This window comes from Macaca nemestrina, chromosome 3 (genome assembly GCF_043159975.1).
Source record: "Macaca nemestrina isolate mMacNem1 chromosome 3, mMacNem.hap1, whole genome shotgun sequence".
Classification (NCBI taxonomy): Eukaryota; Metazoa; Chordata; class Mammalia; order Primates; family Cercopithecidae; genus Macaca; species Macaca nemestrina.
Genome location: NC_092127.1, coordinates 26,095,640 through 26,123,639, shown reverse-complemented (window position 1 = coordinate 26,123,639; position 28,000 = coordinate 26,095,640). Strand labels below are relative to the sequence as shown.

General features: G+C 37.3%; 1 protein-coding gene across 22 annotated transcripts in view; it reads right to left on the bottom strand.

Moving 5' to 3' along the window:
* Positions 1 to 137: 137 nt before the first annotated feature.
* Positions 138 to 28,000, bottom strand: part of MARCHF1 (membrane associated ring-CH-type finger 1) — an 833,115-nt gene continuing 805,252 nt past the window's right edge. For 10 of the 22 annotated variants that reach the window (XM_071092868.1, XM_071092866.1, XM_071092864.1 and 7 more), the window contains 2 exons: positions 23,199 to 23,346; positions 140 to 5,294 (listed from right to left, as the gene is read on the bottom strand). In XM_071092868.1, the coding sequence (XP_070948969.1) occupies positions 4,996 to 5,294; positions 23,199 to 23,346 (447 nt within the window). In that variant the 3' untranslated portion in view covers positions 140 to 4,995. Of the gene's footprint in view, positions 5,295 to 23,198; positions 23,347 to 28,000 lie in introns of all 22 variants that reach the window. The other 12 variants (XM_011752937.3, XM_011752936.3, XM_011752932.3 and 9 more) reach the window with 5 other exon arrangements.

Below are 28,000 nucleotides of genomic sequence, written 5' to 3'. Positions count from 1 at the left end.
CGTTATTCTTTAAACAATACATTGTAAACTATTTCCATGGTATTAGGTATTATAAGTAATCCGGAAATGATTTTACGTATACAAGAGGATATACATAGGTTATATGCAAATACTACACCATTTTTATATCAGGGATTTGAGCATCCATGAATTCTGGTATTCAAAGGAGGTCCTGGGACCAGTCCTCCACACATACTGAGGGATGACTGTAATAGAGTCTTACAAGGGCTTGTTTCCCTACTGGCCGAATCCATCAGCCTTGCTTGACATTTCCCATTCAGGATTTTGGTACTTATCATTCCTCTGCCTGTGTTGCCATTCTCTGAGCTTTCGCAAGGCCAACAATAAATGATTGTTCTCTCTTCCTTTAGGTCTGAGCTTAAAAGTGTCCTCTCTATCTAAAGCATCCTAGCCCCACACACTTGCTACGCTTGGTAATCTCTATCACAGCACCCAGTTTAGGATCATTGAACACATAATGGCAGTGGTTAATGATCTAGGAATGTTTGCTATAATTTCTGGTGGTGAGGGAGGGTGTTAAGTTCAGATTTCCAGTTTGGGTGGAAGAGTTGTCTCGTATAGTTAGCAGACTGGTTGAAAGCCCTGTAGATCCTTATAAGTTGGACATTTGGAGAGTGCTTTGTGTTTTGCTATCACCAAGCCTCTTAGATTGTAATATCTTGCTTTTAATGTTTATTATCCATGCAATTATCTGAATCCACTATTAGCTCTTAATAGAAAAATGCTGTTATATTCTTATTTGTCTATATCCAAGACTTATTCTTGAGAAAATCCCTCTAGATTACACTGTGATTTCTCTTAAACCTTTTTTTAACGCAGGTTTGAAAGTCCACATTGTTTATTTTCATTGGTTTACCTCTGTTTGTGTATTTATTTCTTTGTACCATGTCATGAGTTAGTCAATGTAGGTTTGCTTTAAAATAATATATGTTCAGACCCTTGTAAAATCTTAAATCAAAAACGTGTGTTTGGACGTTGCAAATACAAATAGTCTGTTAGGCAAAAAGTGTGGAAACCACAACCAAGGTTTGCATCACTTGTTTAATATACAAAGTCTTTCACAGATAGTTATTTTCTTTTTCTTAATTTGCTTTAGTACACGATTCACAAAACAGTAAATTGTTAATGCAAGAGAATTAGGTAAAACCAAAATAGTACAAATGCCTAATTTCAAAAACTGCACACAGTTAAAATAATTTTTCCTTCTTTAATGCAGTATCCAATTTCAAAATGGGCTTTCTTTAGATGTGGAGGAAACACTGCAGCCCAAAATAACAGTACTTCCTTTCAACTGTGTTGATATGTAAAATAGCACCATTGGGCTGACTTAGGAAAGAAAAAAGGTTTTCATCTTTCTTAATTAAAGTATTATGTAACAACTATAATAATAATGATATTAGTAACTTTTAAGAGCTGTACTCTGTTCCAAAAGATTCATTTTCAAGGCAAGGAAGGGTAAACTATATGGGGCAGATGGAAGAATCTTCCCACCTCAGCCCCAGGGCCCTTATAATTTCCCTTAATGCTGTCATTGCTCTAATGAGCTAATTTTCCTGCCAAAGAATAGATGTTTTAAAGAGTACCCAAGGACCTTTTGTAAAACAAGATAAAATATAACTATGAGGTCGTCTCTCTGGGACTATAATCGCGTGTAGAAGCAGCGCAGAGTGAGATTGACTGCCGGGGTGTTTCGAAAGACTCCTTCAGTCTGTACCTATCTTCCTGCAGGTTACACATTGCTGTATCAGGTTGTTGGGCTCACTTTAGTTTAGATTGTGTTCATTTTTATTTTGGTTTTGTACTTAAGCTTGCCTTTTGGGCTTTACTTTTAAAAATATTGGAATTTCTTTCTTTTACAGTGTAATCTTTGCTCCTGTACGATAAGAGTGATAGTTCTTTAAAAAACTTAACAGCATCAGTGTCTGGTTTATGGTATTGATAATACTGAAGATTCATGATTATAAAGAGCTAAGGTTTTTAACACAACGGTAATTTCATTCTTCAATTTTAGTCCTTTTTTTTCAGTTCCATTTTATTTCTTCCATGAGCAGGTAAACATGCCTCAAAATTGGCATTCTGTAGAGCAGTTTTCCTTTTTGAAGGGTATAGTCAGTCCACAAAAAAAGCACTGCCACGAAGCTAAATCGTTTTATTGTTTGAAAGGGCAAATGTTCCATTGCCACACAGAATGTAAAAATAAAATAATCAACATTAGATTTTAAATGCAGGTAGTTATTTCAGATGTTTGAACCATAAACAACCATTGCTGAAAAGCTTCTTAAAAGCTTGAAATTCAGAACTTCAGGGTTTCAAAAAGTCAGAAGAAGAGCAAAATCAAGTGTTGACTTTTAACCTGCCAGGAAGCTATATTATTTTCTCATTTCAACAATGTCCAAGCCCATAAAAGTTAATTTCAAGAATTTAGATATAGTTTTAAAATCCCATGTCCTCTTTTACTATTAATACAATAATGCTTATCATTGTAGAAATGTTTTCTTAGTGTTAAGTGTAGCCCTTAATAGATGAGGCTTTATTTTAGCCAATCATCCTCCACTGTGAAATCAACCCTGCAACCTATCTTGTTTAGGTTCGTACAGAATTTAAACAATATTTTCCATATTAATTAAGGTAAATGACTATTTTACTTTCAGAGCAAACAAAAGAGAAATCAACATTTCTTTGTTTGCTGATATCTAGATGTTTTTCTGTAGATAACATATCTGTAAACAGCATGTTGCCATTACTAACCCACAGGGAAAATGGATTAGTAAGAAGCTTGGGACAATTAACACGAAAATTGCATTAAGGTTAATCCCTTGGATGTGGTGCCATGGTTAAATCACCCACAGATTTGTTATTCATAAATATATTTATGTTAAATATTTAAAATGGGAATTTAAGAGGAATTTAATATACAGTTTAATTTAAGGTCCACATGTTTTTTAAAACATTACTTATATCCTTATTTATACAGAATTTTTGGTTAAGTTACCTCGACTTTGTTTTCCCTATGCTTATAACAAGTTTTAAGAAAGATGAGTTTTAAATCTTGTGTTTCCTGACTGAATACCTTAATGTTTTCCCCGCATATATACATGAATACACACACGCCATACACACACACAAAATTGACATTGTTTACCTTTTGTTTATTTCTAGGAATCAAGACTATTTGGACTCAATGTCAGCCACTACTAATATTCATACCATCTTTCTCCTCATTTAAAGGTTTTTTTTTTTTTTCCTTTTTCCTATGATCTGTGAAGAACAAGCACACTGATAATTACAAAGTGCATCCATGTGATACCCAGATTTGTGCAATGTAATACTCATGCTTTGGTTCTTATGGCCATCATTGCCTTTTCATGTTAATAAATAATGACAGCTAACATTATATGACACCTTTTTAAATGTAGGACGTCTTTCTTTGACAGGCTACTATATCTATAATCATTAACTCACTGTAATGCCATTCACACATCAGTTTTACATGAATATGCAAAGAACACAATAATCAACTGTCAAACCTAAATAATTAATTACTTATCACAGAATCTGTTGACTATTTTTGCTTTCTAACTGAGCAAGGGAAATCCTGTCAGCTTTTATAAGTAAGGTCTAGATTCTTAGTCATAATTACTCATCTGTCAAGTTGACACCTCATATGGATGAAATAAGCCTTACACATTTGATTCAATAACAAAAATAGGTAATTTTATTCCCCTATCGTAAGTACTTCATAGTAACAAACAAATTAATTTCACAACTTTGCTACAGGCAGATTATTTTATCTTTCTATACTTTTGGATTTTTACCCTTTAGAGATGTGAACTTCATCTGACTTTAAAATGAGGATACTTAACTTAATTTAGTGCTTTTAAAAATCATAACTTTTATGAGACTTTGAAATAAAAGAAAGAATGAAACTTTTTTGAAATATTCAACTGTTAAATAAAACAGAAGCTTAGTCTCTAATTTTACGGCTGTGCTATCCAATATAGTTAATTCAAGTTGAAGTGTGCTTTTAAATTACAAACTGGATTTTGAAAACTTGATTCAAGAAACAGATGTAAACTATCTCAATTTTTTATATTGATGACATGTTGAAATAACATATATAGTGTTAAATTTTTAAAAAATCAAAATTCACTTTTACATTTATTTTTACTTTCTAAAATGGGGCTACTGGGAAATTAAAAATTCACATATGTGGCCTGCATTTGTGGTTATTGTGTTTCTATTGGACAGCACTGTATTAGAGGAATCAGAAAAAAATATAAGACCTGATAACTGAGTTCTGTGGGTATTTAACAGAGGTAATTATATCTGAACATTTTCCGAAAATCTTTTGTTCATGACTTAAACATAATTCCAAATATCAATGTCTTCAAGTGTATATTGCATCTATTTAAAAAACATGCATCTGTCAAAATAACCGGACTCCACTATAACAATAAAAATCTGTTAGCTGTCAAAACATATCAAAATACGCATCCTCCAAGTTCGCTTCCAATGTGACTTAGGGATAATGCAGACAATTTCAGGCTTAAAACCAAATATGTTTGTTATTTCCAGATGAGACAGTTAACATTACAAGGCCCTAGAAATAATACACATTGCAATTCAAGTCTGTATTCTTGAACTTTTCCCCTGTTACTTTGAAGAGTATCATGGGTCCATTTAATCCTTGATTACTGCCTAAAAGCATTCATTGCCCCAGTAGTTCTTAATTGTCTTAGAAATCATTCTCTGGCAAACTTCACATTTCCATATCATACTTCACGCTATACTTCATGGGATCCTGGGCATTTGGTGTGTTTTCCTCCTTTCCTCTTTGAACAAAGTCAGGAAAAATGTGTCAGTAGGAGAAAGGAGGAGCTGAAGAGAGTAAATAATTCAAGATCACTTCTGTCATTTGTAGTGGCTGAGGGCTAGAAAGATATTCTTCGGTGAAGGAACTCCCAACAGGTTCCATCAAACTGATACAACTTCAGGGGGGCCACCCTCTGCAGATGGCAGTGAATTTGTACCTGTTTGTGATACAGGCACTACCACAGCATCCTTGATGTCTGTGTTTACATTGCATGAGAAGTTCTTCTCCAGTTTTTTGGCAGTGTCTGGGCAATTTTGTACAAAGATCACACGGTTGTAGGCCTTCAGCCTGCGCCACAACTGAACGTAGACTTTACACTGGACGTACATGAAGACAAGACCTCCTGTGAAGCCAATGGCTACCACAACCAGTTTTGTCCAAAATGGCCATTCAAGGACACCTTTGAAATAAAAAAGAGAGAATGTTATCACCAAGTTTTCCTCAGTGGATTTGGTCATTTTTTTTCTATGCCCCTTCAAAAGCCCATGCCTGCGTGCTAGATTATGTTAACAAGGAATATATTGTTAATAACTAGAAAGAATTATAACGTGAATTGCCTTAATTCCTTTTGAGTATCCTACATGTACTGTCAAAATTGTATATCAGGAAATTTTCTCACTGTCAAATCTCTTATTTCTCCTAGCATCAAGTACCTATCATAATTATGAGATAATATGTTAGATTTTGGACATTTGGACACTGACATTTATTCCTTATAGCTAAACCTTTAAGGAAGACTGGTGAACATAATGGAAGAATCAGAGTTTAAAATCCTTTTAAGAAGATGAGGGATGGGTACATGCATGGGTTTGTATGTATAGGTCTTTCCACTCATTTCTTTTAAAATTTAAAAGGAAGGAATGGAAGAAGGGAGATGGGGAGGAGTGAAAGGGAGGGGAAGGAAAAAGCTGCCACATTTCATCAGAGAGAGAATTCCTGAGTACAAACGTGCAAAATATTTAGGATTTTAGCCATTTGTTTCATAAATCATATTTTATCATTGAGAACCATCACACTTTTATAGATGTCTATATTTTCTCTTAATTTCCATCATCATTACTAGAAATAGGCTTTCTTTTGTAAATATACAGTTTTTAAAATTATTTCACAGGTGTTTCAATGACTACAACAGTGAGTATTTAGGCAACACATAATTATGAATGTTAAATATATGAGGGTCAAGAGTGTTAAATATATGAGGGACAAGTGGTCCTCTTGGCCACATTACGATAGTGTGGGGGACAATAGCTGTCTTCCCGTAAGTGAAAAGTTGTGAAGGAGAAAAATATAGCTCAGTATGGCTCAATACGGTGCACTAGGAATGGATGGTAGAAATGTGTAAAAACCACGGTAATTGAGAGTCTATGATTTGACTTTGGATTTTTATGTACTTATAACAGTGAATAGAGTTATAAGAAATATCGTATCTATATTTTGTAGTAGTGACATTGCTTTATGCTTCTAGAAGCAAAGCAGAAGTCATGCCCTGTTTCTGTCATGATGAAGCACTTTGTACCCTAAGATTAACCAAAAAGAACAGGGTTACCTTGTCAATTTCTGGTCCCAAAATAATGAAACATTGAGTATTTCTTATATCCCCAGACCCCGACAAAGACCATTTTATTCTTGACTTTTATTTAGCTCATGTTGCAAGATCTTTCTGGATATGATCATCATGTGATAAGATTTTGTTTTTTCTCCATGAACAAATTAATGCAAACTTAGTAATCATGGTAATCTTCTTTATATTTTTCTTTAAATACCTGTTATGTTTTTCACTTGCTTGTCCAGCTTTTCTGAAGTCTGACTCTCTTGAACCTTTGCAAGTAAACTCTTTTTCTTTTCAAAATGCTTTGGCTCTGACTCTTCCTTTGAAATTTTTTGGGAAAAAAAATGTTCTCTGATCTTAAAAGGGATTGTAAGAAAACATGAAAAGCCTCTCACTGTTGTTGATGTTTCATTAATTTGTTGCTCTGTTTGGCACTGTCAGTTTAAAATAAATTTCTATGCCTCTTTGAGTAATCAAATCTGAACTTAGTTTTCCAGTAGATTAAATATATGCAATCAAATGTATTAGAACCTTTACCGGTAGCAAAGGTAATTTTTTTTCTAACTCCTAATATGCAAGGACTTCTTTATGACTTGAATAATTCATAATAGTCATCATCTTGAATATTTACTTAATCCTAATGGAAATAATACTTCAAAATATCATTGGCCAAAGCTCACACAGGAGAAATAAGAGATCATTACAGTGGCAGGTGTAATTAATAGTCAGATAATCTAAATATCCCTAGATCTATTAAAGAAATTAAATCAACAATAACCTTTCAGAGCAGAAAGCACCAAGCTCAGATAATTTTACTAGTGGATTCTACCAAACATTTAAAGAAGAAATGATATCAATGTTCTATAGTCTTTTCCAGAAAATAGAAGAGATAATATTTCCTAACTAATCAGGTGAGACCAGCATTAACCAATACTAAATTCAGCAAAGACAATTACTATGAAGAAAAGTTATAGGCCAGTATCTCTCATGAACAGATACAAAAATTCTCAACAAAGTGTTAGCAAATTGAATTCAACAATGTATAAAAACAATTATACACTACAGCCAATAGAGATTTATTCTAGGTATGCAAAGTTGGTTCAACATTCAGAAATCAATGTAAACACATCAATTAGCTAAAGAAAAATGTGAATATATCAATAAATGCAGAAAACACATTTGACAAAATCCAACACTCAATCATGATAAAAACTAGGAATGGAATGGAATTTCCTTAATGGGATAAAGAACATAGAAAACCTATAGCTGACATCATAATGGTGAGAAACTAGATGCTTTTCCCCTAAGATCAGGAACAAGACAAGGATGTTCCTTCTTACCATGCCTATTCAGCATCGCACTGGAAGTCCTAGCTAATGCAATAAAACAAGAATAATAAAAGATGATTGGGAAAGAATGAATAAAACTATCTGTTCACAAATGATATGATTATGTATAAAATCTCAAAGAATTGATAAAGTTTTGTTTTTTTTAAATAGGTGATTATGACAACATTGCAGGATACAAAGTTTTACAAAAGTCAATTGCTTTCCTATATATAGCAACAAACAACCAGAATCTGAAATTAAAAACACAAGCTAATTTACATTTGTGCCAACAAAACAATGACAACAAGAAAAACCTTAGGTGTAAACCTAACAAAATATGTACAAGATTTATGTGAGGAAAACTATAAAGCTACGATGAAGGAAATAAAAGAATATCTGAATGAAATAAGATGTTCCACATTTATGGGTAGGGAGACTTAATATTATTAAGATAACTATTCTTCCCAATTTGATCTACAGATTCAATACTATCCCATTCAAAATTCCAGCAAGGTATTTTATGGATATTGACAAACTGATTGTAAAGTGTATATGGAGAGCAAAAGACCAGAAGAGCCAACACAATGTCGAAGTAGAAGAACAGGGTTTTTTGAAAACTGACACTATCCTTGATTACTACCACTACGGTGATCAAGACAGTGTGGTATCAATGAAAGAATAAAGAAAGAAATCAGTGAAACAGAATAGCCCAGAAATAGACCGATACAAATATAGAAAACTGATCTTTAACAGAGGAGCAAAGGCAATTCAATGGAGAAGGGATAGTCTTTTTAACAAATGGGTGCTAGTATAACTAAATATCTGCATGCAAATAAATGAGTCTGTAAACAGACCTTACCTTTTTCACAAAAATTAACTCAAAATGGATTATAGACCTAAATGTAAATTGTGAAACTATACAACTTCTAAAAGATAAGAAAATTTAGGTGACCAAAGTATGATCTATGAAAAGAAAAATTGATCAATTGGACTTTATTAAAACTAAAACCTTTTGCTCTGAGGAAGTCACTGTTAAGAGAATGAAAAGCCACAGGAAAAAATATTTGCAAAACACATTCTGAAAAAAGGATTTGTATCCAAAATATACAAATAACTGTTAACATTCAATAAGAAAATAACCTAATTACAAAATGAACAAAAGATCTGAAGAGGTATGTCATCAATGAAGATAAACAGATGGTAAGATTATTGACATATGTGATCAGAGAATTGCAAATTAAAACAAGATATCATTATATACCTATTAGAATGGCTAAAGTTTAAAAACAGAACACTGAAAACAATGTTGGAAAGGATGTGGAACGACAAGCAGGAATTCTTATTCGTTGCTGATAGGCATGCAAAATGGTACAGTCACTTTGGAAGATAGTCTGGCCGTTTTTTACAATGCTAACCACAAGCTTTTCAAATGATACAACATTATATTTATTCAAATGAACGAAAACTTATGTCCACACAAAAACCTGCACACAAATGTTTGTAGCAGCTTTATACATATTTGTTCAAAGCTGGATAAAGCTAGTTGTCTTTCAATCTGTGAATGTATAAACTGTGATACATCCATACAATGGAGTATTACTTAGTGATTCAAAAGAAATGAGCTATCAAGCTACAAAAGGACACAAAGGAACCTTAAATGCATACTGCTAAATGAAAGAGGTCAGTCTGCAAAAGCTACACACTGTGTGATACCAACTATATGACATTCTAGAAAAGGCAAAACTGGAGAGAGCAGAATCGGTGTTTGCCAACAGTTTAGGGGCAGAAAGGAAGGGATGAATAGGTGGAACACAGGGACTTTTTAAGGCAGGGACACCATTCTGTATGATTCTGTAATGGTGGACACAGGACATTATGCGTTTGTCAAAACTCATAGGACTGTGCACCAAAAGAGTGAACCCCAGTGTAACTGGACTTTAATAATAATGTATGAATATTGGCTCCTCACTGGTAACAAATGTACCATGTTGAGGCAAGATGTTAATAACAGGAGAAACCTTGTGTATGTGCAGGGTGGTATGTGGGAACTCTCTCTTTATCTTCTTTGTAATTTTTCTGTAAACCTAAATCTGCTCTAAAAATAGTATTTTATATGTAATATATTTATATATATATATTTATATATATTAGCTCCTTACTTGAGATTAGTTCCATGAATTCATCTCTGTGTCTAGGTCAGATGATAGGATTTCTTCGAGTAAGAGATGGGTTTGTGAGCATTTAAATATTTGGAAATTGGTAATGTATGCATGATATATTTATGGAAACTTTATTGCACAAAAACATTCCATTTCTTTTTAACCATGCCCAAGGGAGTTTATTGTGCCTAAAATTTGCTGCAGCCCTGCACAATAAATGCTCATGACCTATACCTCTATTTATTTTATCGTCATCCTCAGCTTCCTGATTTCTCTCATCCAGTGCCTTTCTTAGTACACTTTTTCCAAAGTCCTATCTGGGTAGCTGTTTTCCAAACACTGCACGCCCTAATACAGGTTCAAGCTTTAGCACATGCTATTTCCTCTGTCTACAGTGCCGCCCTCTTTACAATAAACTTCTACTAATCTTTCAGAACCCACTCCAGGGAGAAAAGGGTGCAGTCTGTCATGAGGTTGGCAAACACAGCATTCATGCCCTAATTACTGCCAACACTCTTTCCTGCTAATCCCTATGATAGATTTACGGTTCCTAACACCACAATCTAGGTCAACTTCTGGAGCTGGCATGAGAAAAAATCTTTTTGCCATCTGGCCCAGAGGAAGAAGATGCTTTTTTACAATATTGCAAATTCCCTACATCATAGTCCAGGAGAAACCTTATTAATGTTAACTAATTAAATACTGTTGTTTGGAGTAAAATAGAGTAACTCTGAACTTAGTAAAACTAGGAGAAAGACTGATGGTTTCATGTCTCTCCCTACCCTAGTCACTATTTAAAAAAATTAATTAGTGTACCATGGAGTTAAAGTCTTTGAAGGAACAGATTCAATTATCAATAAATACTTAAGAGAAGATGTTAAAAGATGTTAGAAAACAAATAGTCAAGAAAACAGACCTTTGATTTTAGAAACTTTAGAGTACAAAAATGGACTATACCAGGCATTTATCATTAATCAGTGTCTGTTAGTTATATACAAATGTTTCCGTGGTCCCTTTCTCCTATAGACTTCTTTGATCTGAAGGATAGGAATTAAAAAAATAAAAGTATGCTACCTGGATTTGATTTATTTATACAGATGTATTTGCAACCAACACATGTTCGATAACTGTTGTTATCTAGTGATAATAGTAGTTTTTGTATTATGTATTACAATACTCTCCAGAAACATGTTCACTTTAGGATAAAAAATACAGAAATAATTACATAGAATTATGAGATGAATTGCTTTATACTTATTATAAATTTCCCAAGTAACTTATAGACAATCAAATATAATACTTTAAGGTAGTAACAATAATTTTTGACCATTAGTGCAAGTTTTAAAAAACGTTGTTTTACTTTGGCAGCACTAGTTCCTCATCTAAAAATTTGACAGTGTTGTTCATAATGAAACATATATTCCATACTTTTAACATATTCTACATATTCCTACATATATTATTCATTTTTGGAAAAAAATTGAGGGGCAGTATATAAAAGAATCATTTTTCTTATAAAAAAGTTTTTAAAGAAAATATCAGGCTGATAGAATAAAAATTGTTTTATTCTTGATTTTTCTGGTGTTCCAGCAAAATAACTGAACTAAAAATTCAGAGTTCAAAGACCTTTAAAGACCATCTATTTCGATTCTCCCTTCTTCTCCCCATTTTGCTATTTCATGCCAAAGGTGAGATTATTACCCAATGATCTTGACCTAGTAATCTCTGATAGTGTTGAAATTTGATTTGTGTATTGCATGGAAATAGCAGTTAAGTTGCTATTTTTGTTTAAAAATACTCCAAGGCAAAGTCTTTATAAGTGATTTAAGGAGTTCTGAAGAAAAATCAGGAATATGTGATGATTCTAATAGTCCCAGGTAAGTGGCAGCACATATTTATACATGGCTGGACTCCTGTGTCCATTTTTCCTGTATGCTAAGTAAAACAGCAGTATCGAATGGTAGTTAGAAATAAAAAGAGCTAAATTATTCTCTACACAGAGAGTCCATGCATTTGAAATATAGAAGGGCTTTTTTTTTTTTTTTTCTTCTTCCTACTTAGCTGTCTTCATCTACGCAAGAACAATCATCTGAAACACTGACTCAGTGTAGACCATAGGTTCACCACTGGGGAAAATTTTGTTCTCTGGGGGACTTTTAGCAGTGTCTAGAGACATCGTTGATCGTTGTACCTAGAGTTGGGTGCTGCTGACTTTTATGAGAGGCCAGGGATGCTGCTAGACATCCTACAATGCACAGGACAGCACCTTCCAACAAAGAATTATTCAGTCCATAATGTCCATAGTGCTCAGGCTGAGAATCCCTGCTGTGGAAGACAATAACTTACGTCTCTTTATTGGGAAATTTGCAGAAAGGATTTGGAATATGAGCAAGATTATCTTGCAGTTCTCCAAATTCAAAAAGGATTTCTGCTGTAAGCTATTATATTAAGCAGTAATTTCAATGTGTTTAGAAAGCTTTAACCACAGACAGGCTGGAGATGAAATGTGCTGTATTTCCCATTTTTAGGGAAATTCTCATGGACTACATCCAGCTTTCTCCTCTGCTTAACCAAACTAGCAGCTGTTCCTCATACATGCCTGGAGGTTTCCCATTTCTGAGCCTTTGTCTACGATCTTCTTTCTTTCTGTGTTTTGCTTCCCTACTTCTCTGTGTCTACCTGTCTGACAAAACCCATCTTAGAGGTCATTTCCAGCTGGAAATAAATTTTCCCACTGTTCCAATTCCATGTTATTTCTCCACGTGCAGTATGAGCTCACTTTCTAACATAAGCATTTTTACTTTGTCATGCTATAATCTTGACGAGCACAGAATCTGTCTGAGCTGGACTTTGTTTTCCATAGTTCCTTGCTCAGTAGATATTTCAAGGACTAATGAAAGCTCTTACTGAAAGCTGTCAGTAAAACTATGCTTTAGATGGTGGACAATCTAAAGTCAAGTCCACTCACGTTTCACCTCTCTTTCCAGAAACAGTGACCAAAGCACATAATACACCTGGGAATCTGGGCCAGGGGAAAACAGTTGCCATTTTCTCTGCCCTTTTTGGGAGACTCAGCCTGATCCCTCCACTTTCCTTCACAAGGTATCTCTGAATCAGTTTCCCCTGCCCACGCCATCCTTTACTATGTTCCTGGGAAGTCAAATCTCCCACAAAACCCCTCCATTAAGTTTAGAGTACAGAGCACCCCAACCCCCACATACAAAAGCCATTTTGAGTACAAACTCACTGTACAAATGACCATCTCTAACAGACAGCCTGCTCTTCCTCTTGCCTTCAGCTAAGTGGACACAATTTTTGTTTTCTATGAAATAAATTACTGTTGAGTGGTTATAAGGATTGTATCTTGGAAAACTCACTTTAAGGACATCTTGAGAGGAGATGCTAAAATGGGGCTAAATGGATTTTTCAAGAATGTTTTCATCAGGAAATGTACTTGCCTCCTTTTATTGAGACACAGCCAATTGTCTTCTGACATTCTATTAGACTAATCAGTTTCTATGCTGTCGTTAGCAAAGACAAAAGAATGTACACCACAGAAAAGGACAATGGTAGAGAAAGGAAGGCACTAAATCTTTTCCCTGGGCATCCTATGTACAATTCAAGGTATCTTTCTTCTCAGTCATATATAAAGCTGTATCCTGCACTTCAAAATGCCAGGAGCACAAAGTTGTTTCTATTTGCCAATTTTGCAAAGGAATTTGGAAAATCTAACTTAGGCAATTCAAGCATCTGCTCATTTCTCTCGGGCCCAAGAACCCATCCCTACTGCTCTTTGTGTCTGGAATCCTTCCGCAGGAGTTTCTGTAGGTTTAGTAATAAACTCTCTGCCCATCTTTACCTCTCAAGCATTAAGGGGAAACATTTCTTGGAAATTCTTGGACAGCAATTAAAAGAGCAGGCATTCTCTCTACCACCATTTTCTGAGGAAATTTTAGAAAGCTACTCTAGTCTCTCATATTAACTTTGATTCATTCACATTCTATATTATCATGTTAATCCCACAAGGATGATCAATAAGTGCTCAGTCTCAATATTGTTGTTGATTTAATGATTATTAAAGTAAATTCTTCCAGGGCTCCTTTTTACAGTTGCATCTATGTGATCTGGTACTTGCAGGCTGCGGCATCCTCCAGGCCATTCCAAAACAATCAACATGTGAATAGGTTTTCCAGGAAAGGCTTAAGATAGTTTGTAGTCTTGCCCTTCAATGTGATATTGAAAAGTTCACAAATTAGAGTTAAAGGGATCAAAATGCTGCAGCCTTAAAGTCTGGTGCCACCAGAACCAGAAATTTCAGTCCATAGTTTGTAGGGAAATTTATATTTAAAGAGTGAGTGAAAACACTTTAGACAAAGCAAAGCAGATGGACTTCACAACTCATTCTAGACTCTTGGGAGTCTGACTCTGGACAAGATTATTATTATTATTTTTTTTAACTTTTTTTTTAAAATTTATTTATTATTATTATACTTTAAGTTGTAGGGTACATGTGCATAACGTGCAGGTTTGTTACATATGTATATTTGTGCCATGTTGGTGTGCTGACCCATCAACTCGTCATTTACATCAGGTATAACTCCCAATGCAATCCCTCCCCCCTCCCCCCTCCCCATGATAGGCCCCGGTGTGTGATGTTCCCCTTCCTGAGTCCAAGTGATCTCATTGTTCAGTTCCCACCTATAAGTGAGAACATGCGGTGTTTGGTTTTCTGTTCTTGTGATAGTTTGCTGAGAATGATGGTTTCCAGCTGATGCAGCCATAAAAAAGGATGAGTTTGTGTCCTTTGGACAAGATTATTTTTAGCAAGGCAGAGAAGGATACTGGGATCTCCAGGTTAAAAGTGATAGTATGTAAAAAACTTGAATGAAAAGGCAAAAATAAATAAAAAAGTAAAATTTATAATTTTTTTTTCCACACACACACAAAAATCCCCCACATCTTCTTAATCCTGTACTCTATTGGAGTCAGGTCAGGAGACACAGATTGGGTTATCCAAGAGCATTTCCCCACCAGGAACCTGAGAATTAAGCTTTAGTTATAAACAGGACCTGTGCAACAGACTGACTTTTTCATCTCTTTCCTGGCTAAGGAATAGCCAAATCCCCAAATGATTCAGACTTCTGGTTAATTTATTTGCAGCCCATACCCTAAGAGGATTTCCCTTATTATGGTTAATGACTTCTCAAGAGTGGTTTTCCTGTGCAAAATCTCCCATTGTTTTCGAGGGTTATGGATTTTATTCCGAAGAACCCTATTCCTAAGAATCTGCTGCAGTCTTTACATCTTTAACCACCTAAACTCAGATAGCTGTTTCATTTCCTTGAGGTGTTAGGCCTGCTCTGTTATTTTCTTTCGTCTCAATTTCTTTATCTTTGATAGCTTGTTTCAATAATAGCCCCTGATTGGCTCACGCCTCCCTGTAATCCTGTCCTGGGGTATCCCATCCCCTAATGATGCTGGTCTTGGTTATATGAACTGCTTTAGCCAATAGGACAATAGGAAACACAACTCAATCAGAAACTTTAAATGTGTCTGCAGATGGTGGTTTCATGCTCTCCTGATGCTTTCTTTGTTGAGACAGTCTCACTTTGTCACCCAAGCTGGAGTGCAGTGGTGCGATCTCAGCTCACTGAAACCTTTGCCTCCTGGGTTCAAGAGATTTCCTGGCCTCAGACTCCTGAACAGCTGGGACTACAGGTGTGCACCACCATGCCCAGCTAAATTTTGCATTTTTAGTAGAGGCAGGGTTTCATCATGTTGGCCAGGCTTGTCTTGCACTCCTGATCTTAAGTGATCTGCCCTCCTCAACCTCCCAGAGTGCTGGGATTACAGGTTTCAACCAACAAACCCAGCCTGGGATGGTTTGTTATATAGCTAAAGCCAACTGATACATTACTTAAAATTGGAGGTAATAGTATCTACCAATTTCATAGGGCTGTTAGTGTGGATTAAACAAATTAACAGTGCCTGACACATAGAAGGTGTAAATGTAAGTTTTCGTTATTGTTATTATCTGTGTGATTTGAATGCTACACACCTTCGGCTGATTCAGCTGTAGGTTAAGAGCGGAGCTTTCACAGGTGTCTACCAGTGAGATCTTTCTAACTTCACTGTGTTGTGAGTTTAGGGTGTCCCAGCTTGACTGAAGGTAAGCTTCCCTCCAGAATCACAGAGGGAAGAAGTCTAGTTAGTTGTCAGCCAGGCCACTGGCGTTTAGTAATAGTGTGTCTCTGGGCATCTCTTGCAGTTACAATTCCCTTCGTCAGGAGAAATGCTCAGAAATCCCATCAAAAAATAAACTAAAACATCCTTAAATGCTTAAGGAGCAATTATGTATACTGCATTTGTTAGGAAATATTTCTGCCACCTTGCAGACCACAGTGACAATGGCTTATCAGCAGGGTTTTATCTACCAGACCCTTTTAGACTCATTGACTTTCCAGAAATACTGTTTCTCTGAAGATATATTTCCTTTGGTAATAGAATGGGGTTCCCATTCCTCTCCCCTGAAGGCACAGGAGCATACCGGTAACATCTCACTTTTCTCTTTAAGTCAAATTGGGTAAAGCAGGAGCTCCGGGTGGGCATTCATAATACAGCTGGAGATCAGGCAAATCGCTTATTTCCTCATCTATAAACAGTGATCTCTAAGGTCTCTTCCAGCTTTGAAATTTGATTTCTCAGAGTATTCTGCATATGTTATATAGGAGATCATGCGACTGGAGACACCTGGAGAATGTCTAAAAGCTTTTTTAAATCACCAAGCAGCAGAAGAGAACCTGGTTCACTTAACAGCGACAGTGGCAGTGTGTGTTTGCAGAAAGCATCTCACTGTAAGTTGGACTATTTTGGCTGGGTGCTTAGGGTATGCAGAACTACAAAGTGTGTGTATAAGGAAGGGTGTGTGTGAGTGGCTGTTGGGGCCTTGGGGTCTGCAGAGGGGAGCTGGTTTTCTTCTTTACTTTTATCCTGGTTGCTTCTCTCCAGTTGGGTAGATTATTAAACAACAACAAAATTGTTTCCCATATTTATAACCTTTTTCTTAACTTGTTTTAATGACAATACTCACCGTGAGTAATTACGTGTCATATATGTACATTATTTATATAGACAGGTTTCAATCTGTTTGATGCAAGGTAAAGTTCATGTTGTCTGAATAATAAATCATAGAACTTTTAGCAGCTACTCACTCCAACCTTGGTAGTTTTGCAAATGAAAAAAACTGAGCTTCAGAGTGATTAATCATTTTATTGAAGATAACTAGGCTGGGCACGGTGACTTACGCCTGTAATTCCAGCACTTTGGGAGGCTGAGGCAGGCAGATCGATTGAGCCCGGGGGTTCAGGACCAGCCTGGGCAACATGATGAAACCTTGTCTCTACAAAAAATACAAAAAATTAGCTGGGCGCAGTGATGCCCACCTGTAGTCCCAGCAACTTGGGAGGCCAAGGCAGGAGAATCACTTGAGCCCAGGGAGGGGGACTGAGGGGAGGATGTTACAGTGAGCCAAGATCGCACCACTGCACTCCAGCCTGGGTGGGAGGAGTGAAATCCTGTCTCAAAGGAAAAAAAAAAAAATAAATAACTAGTCAATGACCAAGGGAGAGCTAGAACCCTGGCCTTCTGACAACTAAGTCAAGCCAGCGTCTATTCATTTTGGGTTGTTCTCGTCTGCTGGAGTCAGTCACAGCCAGTGAACATTTTTTGAGCCTCTACTAACACCAAGTATTTTCTAAATAACAGGCAAGGCCTCTGCCCTGGAGGAAGTTGGAGGCCTGGGAGTGAGTCAGCCATGAAAACAAAGTCAATTTGTTATGCTAGTCCCTTATGTATACATTGAAACACTTCTGGGGCAACTTTACTATCTATATCTACAGTCTCTTTAATATTGTAAATTGTTGTAGCTGTTTTTAGTTTGTATTTTTGTTGTTTATACATGGATAATATACTGAAGAATTCTTCTAGACTATATAAAGGTAAGGCAAGAATAACAACTGTTGCCCAAATTAAACTTAGTGATAGGCTTATTTAGGGTATTAAAGCTCCAAGTACCACATATTTGCTATTTTTTTTTTTCCTGTCATCACAGGGGAAAGAGAGGTGAGGGCTCCCTGTGGCATCATGCCTATTTAATCTAAAAGAACAACCATTTACAGACATATGAGGAATTTTTTTTCTTTCCAGGATCGTCATTACAGTTCAAAAGATTTTGCTGTTTTATATTCAACCTCAATTCTGGCTGAAAAAGGACAATTTGTTTCTTTTCAAATATTATAAATGTTTTTCAAGATGGATTTAAAATATGTTGACTTCTTTTAAATTATGCAGTTTTTCCCTACAACTTTACAAGTAAATTCAGGATCAGCACTCACAGTCCCAATGCCACAGGAAGATTAAAGAAATAACAATTTATACAGATGCCCACACTCCCCTTCAATATGCACCTTGGAAAGCAGGTTTAAATATAATTTGACAGGACATAGGCATGGGCAAGGACTTCATGTCTAAAACACCAAAAGCAACGGCAACAAAAGCCAAAATTGACAAATGGGATCTAATTAAACTAAAGAGCTTCTGCACAGTAAGAGAAACTACCATCAGAGTGAACAGGCAACCTACAGAATGAGAGAAAATTTTTGCGATCTACTCATCTGACAAAGGGCTAATATCCAGAACCTACAAAGAACTCAAACAAATTTACAAGAAAAAAACAACCCCATCAAAAAGTGGGCAAAGGATATGAACAGACACTTCTCAAAAGAAGACATTCATACAGGCAACAGACATATGAAAAAATGCTCATCATTACTGGCCATCAGAGAAATACAAATCAAAACCACAATGAGATACCATCTCACACCAGTTAGAATGGCAATCATTAAAAAGTCAGGAAACAACAGGTGCTGGAGAGGATGCGGAGAAATAGGAACACTTTTACACTGTTGGTGGGACTGTAAACTAGTTCAACCATTGTGGAAAACAGTGTGGCAATTCCTCAAGGATCTAGACCTAGAAATACCATTTGACCCAGTCATCCTATTACTGGATATATACCCAAAGGATTATAAATAATGCTGCTATAAAGACACATGCACATGTATGTTTATTGCGGCACTATTCGCAATAGCAAAGACTTGGAATCAACCCAAATGTCCATCAGTGACAGACTGGATTATGAAAATGTGGTACATATATACCATGGAATACTATGCAGCCATAAAAAAGGATGAGTTCGCGTCCTTTGTAGGGACATGGATGCAGCTGGAAACCATCATTCTCAGCAAACTATCACAAGAACAGAAAACCAAACACCGCATGTTCTCACTCATAGGTGGGAATTGAACAACGAGATCACTTGGACACAGGAAGGGGAACATCACACACCGGGGCCTATTGTGGGGAGGAGGGAGTGGGGACGGATAGCATTAGGAGATATACCTAATGTAAATGACGAGTTAATGGGTGCAGCACACCAACATGGCACATGTATACATATGTAACAAACCTGTACGTTGTGCACATGGACCCTAGAACTTAAAGTATAATAAAACAAACAATAAGTAAATAAATATAACTTAAACATAAATACAAATGATTCCCTTTATGAAAGTCACTATGGTTTCCATTGGAAATTACCCAAGTTTTAGAGCTGTCCCGCTGGCAAGCGGCTCTACAGGAATTACCACGGACACTGCTGCTTGATCAATATCTTGCTTTCTATTTTGCTTTGGCTCTAAATGCCAAATATAAAAATCATGTCATTTGTAGTTTCCTTTAAGAAATGGACCCTTGATTGTCATTAAGAGTCCACTGGAGGTTACTGTCTGGAATCTCGCACCCACCCACAGCTGAGAAAGAAAAAAATATTTTGAAAACAATTCTAAAAGAAAAATAAGAGGTGGAAAAGCTTAGGTACCAGACATTCACACTTCATCATTCCTAGTACGACGTTGACCGGACTACCTGCCTGGTCCCAGACACAGTGTTCAGCACCGGGGAGAGGGCGTGGTGAGCCCCCACCTGCTCTGAGCAGGTGAAGGAAGACAGACAATTAAATAAGCAATTGCAATGGCATGTGGTAAGTCTCACTGTCAGGCAGAGCTTCCCTACCTGCATGATAGAATCATCTAAGGGGTGACTAAGTATAAACCTCTGGGGATAAAGTCCAGCTTTGCAGCATTAGGAACATGACACAGGTAATCTACCATGCAGTAAATGTGGAGAAGCCCTGGGGAGGGTAAATGCAGGATGCTATGTGACCATATGGTAGGGCAGTGACTCTCCATCCTTAGCCGGCATCAGAATAACCTGTCGGCTTCTTCAGTACAAACTGCCGTCCTCCACCATCAGGGTTTCATAGGTCTAGGGAGGTAGGAGGTAAAAATATGCATTTCTAGCAAATGCCCGGGGGATACTGATGTTGCTGGTCCCAGGACCATACTCTGAGAACCACTGTGGTAGGAATAGTGATCCCACTTCAGGGAACTGAAGTGAGTTTCCCAGAGGAAGTGATGTTCAAGGTAAACTGCAAAGGCTGAGTTGGGATTAGGAAGGTACGTGAGAATATATGAGTGTTTAAGAGTGTGTGTGGTGGCGGTGGACAAGAGAAGCTGGAAGCAAATGTTTTACACAGACAGGAAAGCTGAGCAAGGGCCTGGAAGTAGATTTGAGGAGCTGAATGAATATTCGGCCTAGCTGGCTTCAGCTAGGTCACGGGGGCAGCATAGTCCCACTGAGGAATTTGGATTACCTTTTAATGGTTAAGTGGGAATAGGATGTGATTAGATTTGTGTTTTTGTAAATCTGCTGAGATTACATTATTGAGAATGGGGTTGGGTTGAAGTTGGGCAAAACTGGAGAAAGTCTAGTCAAGAAGCTTCTGCAGTTTTCAAGTTAAAAATACGATAGTTTCCACACGGATGGTAGCCATAGGGAAGGAAAGAAATGGACAGATTCCAGAGGTATGCGAGACAGAGTAAACAGGATTTGGTGGTTGATTTAAGGTAGAAGAGGGAGGAAATCAGAGTGAAAGCTGGATATCTGGGTTTGGCTACTGGGTGTTAGTGGTGCCTTTTCCACAGGTGTTAGTGAGAAGTGGTAGGGGATTACGCATTGCGACACGCTAAGACTTTCAAACGGAATCGTTCAGAAGATCGGTGGATGTATGGGACTGGAGTACAGTGGGAGCTGGAGATGAATTTGGGAACTTACAGCATTGACATGGCAGCTGAAGATAAAATCCAGGGGGCCTACAGAATGAGCAAGGAGACAGAGAAAAACGGAAGAAAGCATAGAGCCATGAGTTTCGGAGATATTTTTATGGCTGAAGTTGAGACCATCATGTTCATTGTAGGGTAAATGATTGCTATTCAGTCACATGCCTTAGAAATGTGGTTGGATAAAATAAATGTAAGAGAGGGGTTTTCTTATGAGTGTCTATGAGGGTCTATGTATAGATGACATGAGATTGCTTCCTCTTCTTACATCTACGAGAGGGGCTCTTAATTTTCTTTCCTTCCATGTGGCTCGAGAAGAGCTCTGCAGTTTACTACAAAGAAACCAAGTGAGGGTGACCACTGGGAAAGCAGAGAGACTACATTACCTGGAAGAGATTTGTGGTTCTCCAATGCTGAGCTCTAAATGTGTCATCTAATCTAAGGGTATCATGTCTGCCCTTGATTGCTAGGAAAACACTAGAGTTCTAGGGTAAGACACTGGGTGAAGCGAGGTGGGGATGCCTCTTTGTTTTTCCATCCATATGTGATTGCAGTATTTACATTTACAGCACACTGTTTTTTACTTGGCTTGGACCAGTATCTATATCAAGAGAGGACACAGGATTTAAAAAAGAAAAACAAAGTTCTACCCTCAGGGAACTTATTTAATAAGGATGTAATGTAACATTTTAAAATCAAGACTCTCTGAAACAGTACATTATGTAGTTGCAAACAATGCAGTTTGATATTAATGGTATGTAAATGAGTTAATATGGAATACATAAACACATAAAAACAAGCCACAAAACCCCACCCTACCTGTTTTTCTAGCATTTAGACTCGACACTGTAGTGCTTTCATTTTCTTCCAGAAAAGGACAGTGGCACCTGAAACGCTGTCACCATCCCCTCTCTGACACACATAAACCCCATGCACAATTCCTATCGTGGCTCCTGGCCTTCCCTTTATCCTCGCAGCCGCGTTCGGCTTTTTGCAGTGCTCAGAACGGTGTACACTGGCGTGTGCTGCTGCCACCTAGAGGGCGAATGTGAGAATGGAGCCTCCCCTTCTGTGTTTATGAATCCACACACAGAAATACAGAAGTAACCAACCTTTCTGTGTTTTAATCTCTTCCTTACTTTTTCTTTCTTACCTCTTCTCATTTTTTTGTTCTTTCATTTTCTTCCATTTTTTTTTTTGCGGGTGGAGGGATGTGCAAACATTTTTCACAACATTACAAACTCAAAATGTTACCATCTGAACAATGTCCTTTCTAGAGGCATCAGTGGTTTAATACTGTTTCCTGCCGGGGTGTGGGGATGGTTCTCACTGTTGTACCACTACGATTTGGGCTGGATAAGGTATGAAAACTTACAGGCGCAGTGAGAAACAGAACTGGGTCCTTTCACACATGAAAATAATATTTTATAGACATTGTGCTTTCTCTTTTAAGTGGCCTATCCATTATGAGAATATGCCTTACTGATTTTGAAATATTTTTCTTTGCAGACTTGACACCATCCTTAACAATCAAACTTCACATGGCTAAAATGTCAAACCATGGTGCTAACCCACTCTATCAAACTATATAGTACTAACTAAAGAGCTATAAAACATTCTCTACTAGAATGCCATCTCCTTCATGCTTTAAAGGAGAGATGACTAGAGTGAATTAAATAAAATGAGAAACCCTTCATTTTCACAGCCATTTGCCTTTTCAGGTCTGGCAGAACTTGATCCTTATTCAGCTCCCAAAAAGCCCGAAGTGGTGTTTGCCATTTGTATGTAACTGCCACTAAGTTTTATATGGATTTGATGAATTTCACATCTCAGCTTGGGACTACATATAGTTAATGCTTTTTAATCAGAGTATTAATCAATAACATGATTAGGGAAGGATCAATGGCAAATACCAGCTTTTCTAGTGTATCATACATGTTGAAGGCCTAACCCGGGGAACGACTGCCTATCCACCTCTGAGAATTGCCTTTAGGATCCAAGAGAGTAAGAAAGAAGAAGATGTGCTCTTACCATTGTCATTGCCTTGCTTGATTTCCTCCGCTGTTCGATCTATCAATACATACAAAGACCAAACCACACAGGTGATCGCGATTACGTGGAATGTGACAGAGCAGAATATTTTCCTCCTTTCACTTGTGGTCATCTGTAGTTTCTCCCACTGCAATCAGAAACCAAGGACACAAAACTGAATTGCAAACTAGGAAATTTTTCTCCCCTTTTATTTACCAGACATTGATCATGAACGGAAGAAAAACAGTAATTATCTGCAATTTCAGATGACACTATAATATTTAAATAAGTCTTCACGTTTAGAGAGATATGAAATTATAACCTAGAGAGTTACATATAGCTTAAATTCATGTGTGTGTGTGTGTGTGTGTATACATATATATATATATATATTCTTTTTGAGACAGGGTCTCACTCTGTTGTCCAGGCTAGGGTGCGGTGGCACAATCTCAGTTCACTGCAACCTCTGTCTCCCAGGCTCAAGACAACCTCCTGCCTCAGCCCCCAGAGTAGCTGGGACTATGGGTATGTAACACCATGCCTGGCTAATTTTTGTACGTGTTTGTAGATATGGAAGTCTCACCATGTAGCCTAGGCTAGTCTCAAACTCCTGGGCTGAAGTGATCTACCCACCTTGTCCTCCCAAAGTGCTGGGATTATAGGCATGAGTCACTGTGCCCGGCCTAACTTAAATACATATTAATTTACAAACAAAAATAATTTTCTATTCTCCAAATGAATTAAATCAAGTCATTTCTGTTTTGTAAGCCTATAGTTTCCTCCTCTGTACCAAGAATGAGATAGCTTTAATACTGAACAATTAAAAAATTTCTTTTCAGGATTCTGCCTATCACTTCCTTGCGGTACTAGGTAATACGTAGTAATAAGTAACACTGTCTTCTTGGATTATCACACAACTGGACATAGTGTTACATTCTTGAATGTATACATTTAATAAGTATTTGAATGGCTGAATGATATCTGCAAGAGAAAGTCAACATTTTCTGTTCACAACTAGTCTAGAAAAACAAATTTTATCACTTAGGTGATACAAGAAAATCTGCTGAAGCCTCTTTTAGAGCCACCTTACTTGCTGCTAGCGTAAGTGTTGTAACTACTGTGGTGACCGCTGTCCTTTAATCACACTCCTGAGAAAGCTGAGGGCTGCCCCCTCAGTCTGGGAGAGGAAGAAGGCCACAAGGTTTATTGAAGTTATGGTCTATATAAGGGAATATCTCTCATATTTACTTTGAAGAAATAGCCTCTCAAAATATATTTTAATGTCTTTGTAGCTACAATATCACTTCATTATTATGTTAGGAATTGTATTTTTATTTTTCTTTGCATTCTTTCCATAAAAAATTACAGTAATGTTATTAGAAGTGAGCTGACATGCCAAGCTTTTAATAATCTAGGATTCTTTATGTTATTATGCCCTCACTAAAGCAAAATCTTTAGAACTTCAGAAGACCCCATTCCTTTCCCACCCGACCAACACATATGTAGAATTCAATGCGCAACTCAAAAGCAAGATGGTGTACATTGTGGTACATAAAATGCTACCCCTGCCACCAGCTTTGAGATGTGGATAAAATCACACACTCTCTCTGGGCCTCACTGCCTCATCTTCATGAGGAGCAGATTTTGACAGAGGCTGTGACAGAGAGGTGGAGAAGAGTTATTCTTCACTTCTTTTGTTAACAAACTAATTTCATTAGGGTTGGCATCGTGCCCAGCTTAAAGCTGCCTTTCCAACCTTTCTTGGCACAGGTGGACATTGATTACTTTCCAGCAATGAGATGTAAGCCGATATCTAGTGGGATAGTAAGTTTTTGCCTTTTTAATGTAGGTATTGTCCTTTGATCTTTTCTTTCATTTTCTGCTCTTTGCTAACTGGAATTCATAATTAAGTGGGAGAGTGTCAACAGTCATCTTGCAATCTTGAGGAAAAGTCTTGAGAATTAGAGATTTCTCAGCCCAACCAGCAGCTTTCCTTTGGACATCCTGTTGTCTTCCTGATTAAGCCATTATTTCCCAGGTCTCTGCCACTTGCCGTCAAATGCAATTATTGCTAAAAGAATTAAATAGATACTTCCTAGCTTCTCTTCCAGTCTAAGGAGTAAGAGCCTATAATTTCATTTGTAAGAGAGCACAATACTTGAATTCTGACCTTGATGCTCTAGAGCAGTTTAAACATTTTAGAGAAAGATATATTTTATTTACAAACACTATCCCTTCCTCTCCTCCTACTGGCCAGTCATCACATAATTTTCCTTGCAGGAGTTTGCCAATTACAAATTCATACTTTATCTTGTACTTTGTTTTTTATCGAACTATATTTATATATTATTCCAAGCATAACAATGGGTAAATATTAATGTGATTAGGGAATAAACAGATGTTTCAATTTAGACTGTATTTTGAATTAATCAATCTTGAACTGAGGAGATTTTAATGTTAATTGAGTTTTATCAAAACCTCGTATCTGTGCAAAACTGATTTTTTAAAAATCCTGTTTTAGCTTTGCTTTATTGTAATATTAATCTGAATAACACATATAATCATAGAATATTATTAGGCAATAGCATTTTGCAATTTAATAAATATTCCTTGAATTAATTCAGTATTTAATAGAGACAGATAAAAAGTGGAAGATGGTGCAGAAAAACAGCTTCACAGTTTTAAAGTTTCTGCATTCCAAGTGGATAGAAAACTTGCAGTAACAAAATATTCATATCAAATCAACCCTCAACTATAAAGTTGACTTAAAATACTCTTAAAATTGGGACTTCTTCTATCTATGGAGCAATTTAATTAAATGGCTGGAACACATTATTAAAAAGTAAGGCTCCTCAAATAGAAAAATGTCAGTGGAGCTGACAAGAATGGACCAAATCATTCGTAAAGATTCTCCTAGTTCCAGACAATAGAAGCTCTGAAGTCGTCACTTCTAAATCTCAGTACCATTCTAAGGAGAAATGAAGTGTAAGGGAACCATCCACATTTTCCACTTTATAAATCCTTACAGGAACCATTTAGAAACTCACTAGACAGCACACAAGTAAATGTAATGCCACAGCGCCCTCTTCCTAACGACTACATTACTGCATACAATATTCAGTAAATAGGGCTGGCAGAAATCAATGTACATTATAAACCTTCCCCTTCATATTGTCTTTTCAGGTTTGTTTACAAAATTTCAGTATATTTTGCAAGCCTTACTAAGAATGAGAAATGGAGAAGATAAGGATACAAATCTTAACAAAGCTGTCATGAAAGTGCCTTCGTTTAATGTTTGTGATGCTGAAATTCAGTAGCAGTTCACAAAAGATTTCCTGATAGGCAAGTTATAACCTGTGAAACTTTCCACAGCATTTCTACTCCCCTGTCCTGCTTTAGCAAATAACGTGTGACTTATGACCCCGTTACCAGGAGTATATTGTTACCAGGAGTTATACTGTTACCATGGTTACACCTCTAGAGAAGGTTGTTCCTGAGAAGATCTTCTTCAGGTCTCCAAAGTGTGGTCCCTGGTCAGCCTCAGCAGTGCCAGCCTCACTCAGGCACACTGCAGGCGCCCGCCACCACGCCCGGCTAATTTTTTGTAAATTCTTGAGCTCTACCTTGGAGACGACTCTATGTTAGTTTTTCCCACAGGACCCTCAGAAAACACAAACTATTGGCTTGTCAGTGATGAAGAAAGTTTCTTTTGCTTATTGCTTGGGCCTGAGTCGAATATTTTATCCTCAAGTCTCTGGGTGTTGAGAAGACGTGTCTCTCCAAGTGGTCTCGAGGAAGCTGGTGGAAATGGTAAGACGGCAACTCCCTTTCCCGTTTCCCAAAGGTCAGGGAGAGGGAATGCACGACAACACACACACCACCATACTTTTCACAAATGTTTACACTGCCGACTCCGATCTGCCCTTCCTTAGTCTTCAAGTTCTGCTTTATACCTTGAAGATGGAGGATGAGCTAAGATTGGGCAAAAGTAGTTTCACAACATCTTAGCACCTCCTGCATAGGTAGTCCTGAACCTCGCTTTGGACTTCACAGCCCCTGGGTCTTTGCTACTTGTTTTACTGTTCTTGCTTTTGATTTTTTTTTTTTTTTTGGAAGCGCCTAAACAATAGAAAGAAATCCAACAGAACTCTAGTATTCACTTAGTAAAATATGACTATGTGTTTTTTCTGAATTGTAGCATAACTTGATGCAAACATTGTTTCTGTGAAATTGTCTATGTGATGAAGCTAAATCAAACTGCATGACAGGGCCAGGTTTTCTGAATCAAATTACCTGCATTATATTCTGTCCTAAAATATACATTTACAAGTACTGCCCAAAGAAAAGTGTTGTTTAAATCTTTGTACCAGTGAAGAATAAAGGCAGTTTATCTGTAACATAAAATGCAGGCCAGGCGCAGTGGCTCACGCCTGTAATCCCAGGACTTTGGGAGACCAAGGCTGGCGGATTGCCTGAGCTCAAGAGTTCGCCACCAACCTGGGCAACACGGTGAAACCCCGTCTCTGTTAGAATACAATAAATTAGCCAGGCCCGTGGTGGCAGACACCAGTGGTCCCAGCTACTCGGGACGATGAGGAGGGAGAGTCGCTTCAACCCGGGAGGCCAAGGTTGCAATGAGCCGAGATCGCGCCACTGCACTGCAGCCTGGGCGACAGAGCAAGATTCCGTCAGAAAAAGAAAGAAAGAAAGAAAGGAGAAAGGAGAGAGAGAGAGAGAGAGAGAGAGAGAGAAAGAGAGAGAGAGAGAGAGAGAGAGAGAGAGAGAGAGAGAGAGAGAGAGAC